This window comes from Mesoplodon bidens, assembly GCF_964165515.1.
Source record: "Mesoplodon bidens genome assembly, chromosome: 7".
Lineage (NCBI taxonomy): Eukaryota > Metazoa > Chordata > Mammalia > Artiodactyla > Ziphiidae > Mesoplodon > Mesoplodon bidens.
Window position 1 is genome coordinate 29,973,460 of NC_138164.1, and position 12,028 is coordinate 29,985,487.

Here is a 12,028-nt window from a genome sequence, read left to right on the forward strand (position 1 = left end):
CAGTGGCATAGGGACGGTAGCCTTGCCTGGCTACTGCAGCACTAGGGTGTCAGTTGGTCCTGCCCAGAACACTTCAGTTCTGCCCTGCAAGGATATATTTAATAATAGATTGGTGCCTCTCTTTAATATAAGAAAATGGAAACTGAGCAGCCAGAGGAAACCTTTCCCAACACCAAAACCAATGGCAAATTTGGTAAACGCCCTGCTGAAGATATGGAAGAGGAACAAGCTTTTAAAAGATCTAGAAGCACTGATGAGATGGTTGAATTACGCATTCTGCTTCAGAGCAAGAATGCTAGGGCAGTGATTGGAAAAGGAGGCAGGAATATCAAGGCTCTCTGTACAGACTACAATGCCAGTGTTTCAGTCCCAGACAGCAGTGGCCCCGAGCACATATTGAGTATCAGTGCTGATATTGAAACAATTGGAAAAATTCTGAAGAAAATCATCCCTACCTTGGAAGAGGGCCTGCAGTTGCCATCACCCACTGCAACCAGCCAGCTCCCACTTGAATCTGATGCTGTGGAATGCTTAAATTACCAACACTATAAAGGAAGTGACTTTGACTGTGAGTTGAGACTGTTGATTCATCAGAGTCTGGCTGGAGAAATTATTGGAGTCAAAGGTGCTAAAATCAAAGAACTTCGAGAGAACACTCAGACAACAATCAAGCTTTTCCAGGAATGTTGTCCTCAATCCACTGACAGAGTCATTCTTATTGGAGGAAAACCTGATAGGGTTGTAGAGTGCATAAAGATCATCCTTGATCTTATATCAGAGTCTCCCATCGAAGGACATGATCAGCCTTATGATCCCAATTTTTACGATGAAACCTATGATTATGGTGGTTTTACAGTGATGTTCAATGACCGCCGGATGTCCCGTGGGATTTCCCATGTGGGGAAGAGGTGGTTTTGACAGAATTCCTCCTGGTCGGGGTGGGTGTCCCATGCCTCCATCCAGAAGAGATTATGATGATAGGAGCCCTCGTCGAGGACCTAATCCTGGACGAGGGGGCCCGGGTGGTGGCAGAGCTCGGAATCTTCCTCTTCCTCCACCACCACCTAGAGGAGGAGATCTAATGGCCTATGACAGAAGAGGAAGACCTGGAGACCGTTATGATGGCATGGTTGGTTTCAGTGCTGATGAAACCTGGGGCTCTGCAATAGATACATGGAGCCCATCAGAGTGGCAGATGACTTATGAACCACAGGGTGGCTCTGCATATGATTATTCCTATGCAGGGGGTCGTGGCTCATATGGTGCTCTTGGTGGACCTATTATTACTACACAAGTAACTATTCCCAAAGATATAGCTGGCTCTATTATTGGCAAAATTGGTAAGTGGATTAAACAAATCCGTCATGAGTCAGGAGCTTCGATCAAAATTGATGAGCCTTTAGAAGGGTCCAAAGATCAGATCATTACCATTATAGGAACACAGGACCAGATACAGAATGCACAATATTTGCTGCAGGACAGTGTGAAGCAGTATACAGATGCTGAAGGATTCTAATGCAAGATTTTTTTTTCTTTTTTATAGTGCGAAGCAGTATTCTGGAAAGTTTATCTAAGACTAGTGAAGAACTGAAGGAGTCCTGCATCTTTTTTTTTTTAATCTGCTTCTGTTTAAAAAGCCAACATTCCTCTGCTTCATAGGTGTTCTGCAGTTGAGATGCAGTGAAATCTTTGCTGTTCACCAGATGTAATGTTTTAGTTCCTTACAAACAGGGGTGGGGGTGGGGGAGGGTGTGCAGAAACTAACATTGACATTTTGAAACAGCAGCAGAGTGAGTGAATATTAATTTTTGTTCATTGTTGGTGGTTTAAAAAAAATCCCCCCATGTAATTATTGTGAACACTTTGCTTTGTGGTCACTGTAACATTTGGGCAGGGGGTGGGGAGGGGGGACAGGGAGGAAAAGTAACAATAGTCCATATGTCCCTGGCATCTATTCAGAGCAGTGTGCAGAATGTAATACCCTTTTGTAAGAAACATTTTATGATTTTTAAAATAAATTTAGTGAACCTAAAAAAAAAAGAAAAAAGAGAGATTATGAAACAGGCTTGAAGATACCGGTCAGCATTGGAATTGCAACTCCAGCTTACAGCCTTCTAAAACATGATGTGCTTTTCCTTTTGCCTCTTGATGTTGCTTAGGAACATCAAGTATTTCTCTCTCAATACAGCTCTCCTTTAGATTTTGTCATCAGCTTAAAGTGCCTCACCTGGATGGCTTCGCCAGCCCCCCCTCAACGGAATGACACATCCCTCCTGTGGGATACACTCTATGTTCTCAGAGCGTCATGAGCTTGACTCTTCATTGCACGAATTGCTCTGAATTATAATTGTCTAATCACTTATCTGCCTCTACTACTAGATTATAGCTTCTTGAGGGCAGAGCCTGAGTCTTGTTCAGTGTTTCATCCTTGATGTCTACCTCAGTGCCTGCTGATAGGTGCTCCATAAATATTTGTTAAATTAACTGAAACTCAACATAAGATTTGAGGAGTGCCTAAACTTACTACATGGAAAATTAAATGTCAGAACTTTATTACAATTTCCCTGTCTGCAAATAATTTTATGTGTTGATTCTAGCTTCTGTGGAGTCAAGTAAACTATTTGTATTTTATAAGAATGATTTTCATCTCCAAAATTCAAAGTGGACTTCATTTACACTGAAGGTTTCAGCCCAGTACCCTCTTGTATACTCCCACAATTTTATGTAAATAATAGTGGATAGATGGGTGGTTGAGTTGATAAATCTTCAGTTAATGTGTGTGTACCAGAGTTTCTCTGAAGTAGCCATTAGGCCCAAAGATATAAACATTTTCAATAGATAAGTACATAGGCAACATCATTTATAATTGTCAATGTTTTTGCTGTTTTTACAGGAAATAATTAGCCTCTTCCAACCACAAAAGTTTGGCTCATTTATATACTATCCATAAAGTGCACCTGGATGGTATTTATCTTTATGAGATTTTAATTTTTAAAAGATCAGAAGTGGAAAGGGAAATTTGTAGCAAATGATACTTGGAATAGGAAGGTGCACAGCTTAAGTGTATAAATTATTGATGTCAACCCTTGCTATCCTTCCATGTTTTGAACATCCTTAAAAAAATGAAGGAAAGAGGATTACAGAGATGCTAAAAGAATGAAAAGGGAGAAGAAATTGTTTACTAAAGTCAAAAAAGGGGGAAGGGTAAGCTGTGACAAAGTGAGAGAGTGGCATGAACATATATACACTACCAAACGTGAAATAGATAGCTAGTGGGAAGCAGCCGCATAGCACAGGGAGATCAGCTCGGTGCTTTGGGACCACCTAGAGGGGTGGGATAGGGAGGGTGGGAGGGACGGAGACACAAGAGGGAAGAGATATGGGAACATATGTATAACTGATTCACTTTGTTATAAAGCAGAAGCTAACACACCATTGTAAAGCAATTATACTCCAATAAAGATGTTAAAAAAAATCTAAATAAATAAATAAATAAATAAATAAAATAAAATAAAATAAACTTGGTTAGACTATGACTGTCCCAGATACGTTAAAAAAAAAATTATGTTCTTAAAAACAAGGCAAGAGCAAGAGGCATTTAGAAATGGCCTCTGAAGTGTGGTTTGCAGTATATTTCAGCCCAGGTTCAATTGAAGATCTAAGTCAACCCTTGATCTTGATTTCTTTTCCATTGCCCAATAGGATTTTCTGGCGTCGGCAGGTTCACCTGATGTCAGGGATCCGGCCCAGCACCATCACCAGCTCCTTTCCCCAGCTTATGTCCAATGTGGATGCAGCTTATGAAGTGGCTGAGAGGGGCACAGCTTACTTCTTTAAAGGTACCCTAAAGAACCCTCAAAGAAAGAAGTGGCAGGGTACAGTGACTGGTGTGTTTGGAACACCTAGTACTGTCAGCATTTGTTAGCTACCACAGAGCATGTTCCAGTCACTTCTCCTCAGATTGGGGATGAAAAACCCCTCTACTGCACTGTGACCATGACAGGAGTGACAGTGACTATCAAACTCTTCTCAGAGCCAAAGATGTCGTCTAGTGAGGCACTGTGCTAAGTGAGTGTCCAGAGAGGTAGAAACCTAGTCCCTGTCCCCTGGACCTCTGCTCTGAGTGACATGGTATACTCTTCTGAGAGCCTCTAATTCACAAAAATCAGCATGGAACCCTCAGGAGAACAATACAAGCAGCTGGGAGTGGAGAGACACCTGCAACTTCAGGAGGTGGACACACACAATATGTCTCTGGCTCCAGACCTTTACTATTTGAGTGACTTTGGGAAGTTATCTAACTGCTCTCAGTCTTCATTTCTTTCTGTGCAAAATAATTGTAATAATAACAACCTTGAAGATATGACAATGGCTAGCCAATGGAAGTTGTCCAATAAGTGGTAACTATCAGTTTTAGCTTGTATTTTCTTGATGCTGAGGGCTAAAGGTAGAAGGTTAGTGCCAATTTAAGCAAGAATCAGCTTTTGTGAGTTGCTTGCCCCTTGTCTCTCATACATATATGAGACTGAAATGAGATTATACAGATGAAAGTTATCTTGAAAAAATTGAATGTGTTAAATTTAAAACATAATTGTATCAATATTATTGCTTTCTTAAGGCATCACCAGGGGTTTTGCCTCCAGAGCAAGTTTTAAGTCTTTTACTGAATTGAATAGAGGCTTTTATCTCCTACTAGGTTTTAGCCATGGTAAATATCTGATAAACTAGCCCTATTTGTGATCCTGCATAGAAATCCTCATGAGTGAAGAGCATCACTAAATGGTACAGAGTTTTTGTAAATTTTAATTTCTGTTTCCAGGACCACACTACTGGATAACAAGAGGATTCCACATGCAAGGTACTCCTCGGACTATTTATGACTTTGGGTTTCCAAGATACGTGCAGCGAATAGATGCTGCCGTCTATCTCAAGGATGCACAGAAGACCCTTTTCTTTGTGGGAGATGAATACTACAGGTATGGCTTTTCTCCTTTTGATTATCCAGATGTATTCAGTGAGAAGGAAAAATCCTTTTACAGAAAAGAATGCAAGGCAGGTTTGCTATAGGCCCATTGACTCTTCTCAGCCACTGGGGTGTCATTTACTGATGGTTGATACTGTCTTCAAGATACTGAACCATCCAAATAAGTGAAACATTCATTCAATAATCCCATTGTTTGGTCTTTAGCATATGAATCATCCGAAGCTTTCAAATCACTCATTAACTGGACCCCCAGTGGCCTAAAAGAGTGGATGTAGCACTCCCAGTATATAATTACCCACTGGGAATGCCTGAAAGAAGAACTGATTTCCTCTTGAGTACCTATGCATTCCAGCATAGTCTGTGATTTTGTGCAAAATGAATGTGGTCATGACTATGGGGCTCTTTGAAGGAAATTTTTGCTGAAAGGCAAAGGCCTTATTGCTAGGTCCTTTAACCCAGAACATGAAGATTCTTCTTATCCAAGGAGGATTACATATCATTTCCATGCCCATCTTGCAGGAGGTTATTGTAAGCAGATCCAATCACTGCACACAGGGTCACACCTCATCTCTCCCGCCTCATCTTACCACTTTAATTCACTCATGTTAGAGAGCTGAGTGCAGCTCTTCATCAAGCGCTGCCTCTGCACCTTCTTTATTCACAGTTCTCACTGTAGCATTGCTTGTTTTTCTGAACGTTAAGAAAGAAACCAAAACAGACTCTAAACAGGTGACTGTGCTAAACGCTTTAGGTCCCTGTTAGGGTCTGGACCCTGGCAGAGGACCCAACTTTGGTCCAAGGGTTTTCATTCTATTTTCTATTATCTATTTTTAATAACCATTTCTGTGGCATAAAATAAATTTATAAATAAATATGTCATCTTCCTCAATTTAGAGCTGAGAAAGTAATATAACTGAAGCACAGATATACTTCATGAAAAGAAAAATTTATTTCATAAAAATGAATGTCAAAATGTGGACCCTGCTGACTTTTCTGGGCCACTGAGAGCCCTGGTAGCATTGCTCAAAGTATCACGTGCTGTCATGAGTTGTCACTTCCAGTCCAATGTTTAAACCACTAAGCCAGCTAATTTTCTTTCAGAACTTCCTTTATGAAATAGCAATAGTCATTCCCTTATTAAGTCCCTAATATCTGCTGGGCATATTTTCCAAAGTCTTTCTTTAAGGTAAGGTGGCTGTAATCACCGTGTTGACATACAGGAAGATAGATATTGAGAAATCCAACTCCCATTTTAGGTTTTCAGAGAATGGCATCCAGAGATGCGTGTATAAGCAGGTGTGTGAGAGTATGAGTTATGATTATTTGGTTATTTGTCAAAGCCTGTTCATAGCCCGATTCTCCTTGGGGGGATTATCCACTCTCTTATTATTTCTATTCTCCATTCATTGCCTGGTCTTTGGACTAATCTACCACCCACCAGCACCCGCAGTAAAGCATGGACCTCCAACCAGGCAGGACTGAGGCTTAACGGCTAACACAAGGGGCTTGGTGAGAGGTTTTTAATACTCCATAAGTTTAGCGATGGGGAGGGGAGGGTCCCTGATTTTAACGATGCCTTATCCCCCTGAGGAAATAATTTTGAACCTTTCCATCTGAACCTCTGTGACTGTCTATTAAGGAAAAGTCTTTAGTAATCTAGATAAAACAGATTAATTAAAAAGTTGGCCTAGGGCACTAATACAAATATTAAAGAGCTCCTTTTGCTGGAAAGGAAAAGAAACTGCAGTAGGCACTTTTGATATTAACCTCCGCCGGTTATTGAGAGTATTAAGTGATATAATGCATGTAGATACCTAGCACAGTGCCTGGCATATATAATAGGTGCTCAAAAAGAGTGACTGTTCAGTAATAGTAGGAACTTATATGGTAATTAGCAAATAATTGTTTTAAAAGTTGTGATAATTAACAAATGATTGCTTAAACTTCAGTATTCCTATAAATAGCAATCCAGTCAAAGAGCTGGTCAAAGGGGATTTCCTTTTTAAATACTGAAGGGCCCTGAAATTGCACTGAAATCTCTGCTTTTGGCAAGGCAGAGACAGTCATTTCAGCAATCAGAGTCTTCTACTTCATACTCTCCAACACAGACACTGGTTTACATACTAAGGAATAAGACAAATAACCTTGAAAAGGTTATTTTCAAATAACCTCAAAAGTTCAGGAAAAGCTAACATATCATCTTTATTAATAAATCCCCCTGAATTCCACACATTTTGTGCATGAGTATGACATCTTATTGTCTTGTAAAGCCTATATTGGTTAGAAATTATGTTCAGCTGCTAGTAAGAGAGACCCAGTAATAACTGTGGCTTAAACACATAAGGGTCTTTTTTTCTCATATATGTAAAATGTCTGAAGTTTATCAGATTTAGAGCTGGTAAGGTGGGTCCATGGCCATTAGGGACCCAAGTTCCTTCTGACATTTTGTTCTAGTATTAACAGGTAGCTTCCATTCTCATGGTTGCCACAGGATTCAAGGTGGCCAATGGCGCCTCAGCCATTACATCTTATTCTAAATAGGAAGAAAGAGGGCTGGAAGGAAAAAGCAAAGGAGGCAATGAAGTTCTATAGGTAAAGCACATGGACACACTCAAAAAATACAGCAGCCTCAAGTTACAGACCAATAATTTTACTATTGACACCCACTGACATTGTGTTAGGATTTATTTTCCTTAGTCATTCCTCAGGTTCTTCTTTGATCCTCAAGCTCGTTCAGTCTGTGACACAAATAATGTGCCAAGGGAAGAAAAGTCTCTGGATATGCAGGTTGTCAGGGAAATTCTCCATGAACCCCTACGGCTGGGGACCCGTTTTAGTGAATAAAATGGCATGAGAAAACTACTGAAGAATTCCTCCACTGAGGTTTGAGTGTTGGCTTGGGGCTAGGTTGATTCAGGCTGTAAGAGTAAGAACCCACGTGTCAGTGTAATATTGATAGTAACTTACAGAGGAGCAGCCCACAAAACTACAAAGTGAAGTCCAAAAGGGGGTTCTGCCATGCTGATGCCGTCACATGCTACATTACCAAAAGACATACTGGTTAAACTTTACTAACAAGCGCTACTTCTCCATACATTTGTTTGCTTTCATTCCTTCCTTTTCTTTTCCTAGAAGGCCTAAATGATCCAGCCAGTTTTTTTCTTTACATTACTTCCACTACCTATGGTTAATTTCTCCCTATAGATTTCTCCCTTGCCTACTAACACCAGAGCAGTGATTACACCAAGGAGTTTCTGAGAACTGGGGAGGGGGGGTGTGCTATCAACTCCATCATTCTTTGACATGGTCAGTGTTTTCTAAATTTTGTGTAAAGTGACTTACAAATCTACAGGTTCCAGCCCTTTTCCACTCCTAAATCACTCTTTCTATATATATGGAGGCATGACTGATGCAAAATAGGATACAGTCTTCTAAATTCTTTCCTTCCTAGATACCCCAAGAATACTGGAACTGGAGCTGTTTATTTAAGGATTTTATAGTTAGTCACCGTAGAGAAATAAATAATAAGTAATAAAAATTTAAAAGATGGGTGGAGTTCAAAATCTTGGTTTTTTAATCTTATTTTTTTTAATGTATTGCCAAACTACCACATTCAACATACATATATTGGGCATGATTACATGTCAGGATCTGTACTAGGACCTTGACACATGAGAAGGCACAAAGTTTGCTGTTTATAAGAGTGTCGACAAGAGTAAGAGAGTGTTAATGTCAACTCTAACAGTAGTCATCTGGCAACCTGGATCACCTTTCTGTTTTAGTTTAATCATCTTCAAAATGAAGACAGAAATAGTAACTACTTCATTGAGTTGTGGAAATGAATGAGACAAATGTGAAATGCCTGTCCTATAGTAAGTACTCAGTTCGTATTGGGTGTTATTAATGCCCTCATCAAGTCTTACAGTTGAGGGTAAATGTATAGATAAGTAATTAAGAGCAATCCAGGTGCCACAAGTGGCCTCGTAAAAGACTGCACAGGATCAGTGGGGCAAAACAAAGAGGAAATGGCCAATTCTAGCAAAATTGTCAAGAAAGAGTTCTTAGAGGAAGCAGCGACTGAGCTTCATCTTGAGAGTTGAGTAGGAGTTTCCCAAACAGGAGGGGCAGGGTGCTTCCAGGCAGAGAGAGCAGTTGAAGCAAAAGCACTGATGCATAAAAAAGCCTGTGTATAGGAGGAAAACCTCAAGCAATTCAGTGTGATTAGAACGTGGGCTAGAATGAGAGATTTGGACCAAGGATGGAGATCATGGAGGGCCTATGCCTTTCTAGGGAGATCATTGTTAATTTATAGAAAAGAGGGGTATCTTTAAATGTCTTAAACAAGGAAGTAACCCATTAAGATTTGTGTTATTAAAATATCACTCTGGCAGCAGTGTGACTGGATTAGAGGGGGACAAGACTGGAAGTCAGCCAAACTAGTTAGGCCAGAAAGTAGTGGGAAACATCTTCAGAGTGCTTAAAGAAAAAACTCTCAACCAAGAATCCTATATTGCACAAAGCTATCTTTCAAAAATGAAGGCAAGGGGCTTCCCTGGTGGCGCAGTGGTTGAGAGTCCGCCTGCCGATGCAGGGGACATGGGTTCGTGCCCTGGTCTGGGAAGATCCCACATGCCGCGGAGCGGCTGGGCCCGTGAGCCATGGCCGCTGAGCCTGCACATCCGGAGCCTGTGCTCCGCAACGGGAGAGGCCACAACAGTGAGAGGCCCGTGTACCACAAAAAAAAAAAAAAAAAAAAAAAAATGAAGGCAAAATAAAGACATTCCCAGATAAACAAAAACAGAGAATTTGTCGTTAGCATCTTCCTTACAAGAAGTACTAAAGAAAATTCTTCAGGCTTCAGCAAGTAACCCCAGACAGTTATTTGAAATTTTGAATCCACATAAAAAAACAAAGTACCAGTAAATGTAATTATGTAATTATAAAAGATAGTATAAATGTGTATTTGTTCTCTTAACTGGTTTTTAAATTAATTAAAATTAACTGTATAAAGCTGTGTGTATATATATATATATATATATATATATATATATATATATATAATTGTATGGTTGAGCCTGTAACATATAGAAAGATAATATACATTTATATATAAACTTTGAAGCAGATTATGTTAAGTTAAAATATATATATGGTATGCTCTATAGCAACCACTAAGGAAATAACTTTATTAAGTGAAGTAAAAAACTCATTAAAGAAATTTAAACGGTACACTGGAAATTCTTCACTAAAGCAAAAGAAAGCACTAAGGAGGAAAAAAGGAACTAAAAAAGATATGAGACCTGTAGAAAATAAAAGCAAAATGGCAGATATAAATCTAATTATATCAATAATATTAAATGTGAATAGATTAAACAATCTAATCAAATTGCAAAGGTTGTCAGACTGGATGAAAAAACAAGATGTCACTGTGTACTCAAAGATACAAATAGACTGAAAGTAAAAGGATGGAAAATATATACATCATGCAAACAATGACCATAAGAAAGCCAGGGTGGCTATGCTAATACCAGGCAACAAAACATATTAAAATAATACTTTTAAAATAAAAAGTATTACTAGGAATAGAGAGAGATAATTTATAGTGATAGAAGGGTTACTCTACCAGGAATATAAGACAACCTAACAGCAGGGCCCCAAAATGGATGAAGCAAAAAAACTGACAAAAATGCAGGGAGAAAACCACAACTGAAATAAGCATAGTTGGAGACTTCAATACTTCACTTTCAATAATGGACAGAACGACTGGACAACAAGAGCAATTAGGAAAGGAAGACATGAACAGCATTATAAGCCAACTAGACCTAACAGATATCTATGGAACACTTCACTCAACAAAAGAAGACTACACATACTTCTCAGGTGCATGTGGAACATTGTCCAGTACAGATGATATGTTAGACAAAAACACAAGCCTCAGTAAATTTAAAACCATTAAAATCATACAAAATATCTTCTCTGATCACATTGGAATAAAGCTAGAGATCTATACCAGAAGGAAAACTGGAAAATTTACAAATAAGTGGAAATTATACTTCATGCTCTTCAACAACCAATGGGACTAGAAGAAATCACAAGAGAAATTAGAAAATAGTTAAAGGTGAATGAAAATTACAATACAACATATGAGAACTTATTGATGAAGTTAAAGCAGTGCTCAAAGGGAAATTTCTAGCTGTAAATACCCATATTAAAAAAGAAGAAAAAACTCAAATCAATAACCTAACTTTCTACCTAAGACACTGGAAAAAAGAGCAAATTAATCCTAAAATAAGCAGGAAAAAGGGAAATAATAAAGATTACAGTGAAAATGAGTGAAGTAGAGAATATATAAACAATTTGAGAAAATCAACAAAACTAAATTTGGTTCTTTGAAAAGGTCAAGAAAATTGACAAACTGTTCACTAAATTGACCTAGTAAAAAAAAGACCAAAATTACTAAAATCAGAAATGAAAGAGGGAACATTACTAGAAACCTTACAGAAATAAAATGGGTTATAAAGGAATGAACAATTATGTGCCAATCAATTAGAAAATTTGGATGAAACAGACAAATTCCTAGAAAGATACAAAGTGATGAAACTGAGTCAAGAAGAAATAGACAGCTTGAATACACCCATAACCAGTGAAGAGATTTAATTCATAATTTAAAAAATTATCCACAAAGAAAAACCTAGGCCTAAATGTTTCACTGGTGAATTCTACCAAAACATTTAAAGAATTATTGCCAATTTTTCACAAACTCCTCCAAAAAATAGAAGAGGAAGGAATACTTCCCAACTTATTGTATGAGGCCAGCATTGCACTTATATGGAAACCAAACAAAGGCATCACAAGAAAATAAAACTTCAGACCAATATATTGTGAATGTGGATGCAAAAATCCTCCAAAAGTACTAGCAAACCAAATCCAGAAACATAAAAAGAATTACACACCATGACCAAGGGGAAATTTCTTTTCCCAGGAATGCAACTTTGGTTTAACATCTGAAAATCAATTAATATAATACACCATACCAATAGAATA

At 38.6% G+C, this 12,028-nt stretch overlaps 2 protein-coding genes and 1 long non-coding RNA gene across 4 annotated transcripts in view; 2 read left to right on the forward strand and 1 right to left on the reverse strand.

The window, feature by feature from the left end:
- Positions 1-12,028, reverse strand: part of LOC308619776 — a 279,938-nt gene that overhangs the window by 155,263 nt on the left and 112,647 nt on the right. The window lies entirely within an intron of this gene.
- Positions 1-12,028, forward strand: part of MMP20 (matrix metallopeptidase 20) — a gene marked incomplete at both ends in the record, with an annotated part of 47,019 nt that overhangs the window by 27,946 nt on the left and 7,045 nt on the right. The window contains 2 exons of the mRNA XM_081238900.1: positions 3,703-3,839; positions 4,820-4,976. Of these exons, the coding sequence (XP_081095026.1) occupies positions 3,703-3,839; positions 4,820-4,976 (294 nt within the window). The remainder of the gene's footprint in view (positions 1-3,702; positions 3,840-4,819; positions 4,977-12,028) is intronic.
- Positions 11-1,726, forward strand: LOC308620192 (heterogeneous nuclear ribonucleoprotein K-like). Its single transcript, XM_081239581.1, is given in 2 exon segments — positions 11-872; positions 874-1,726. Coding segments are annotated over 2 exon segments (1,380 nt in total). The 5' UTR covers positions 11-135; the 3' UTR covers positions 1,517-1,726.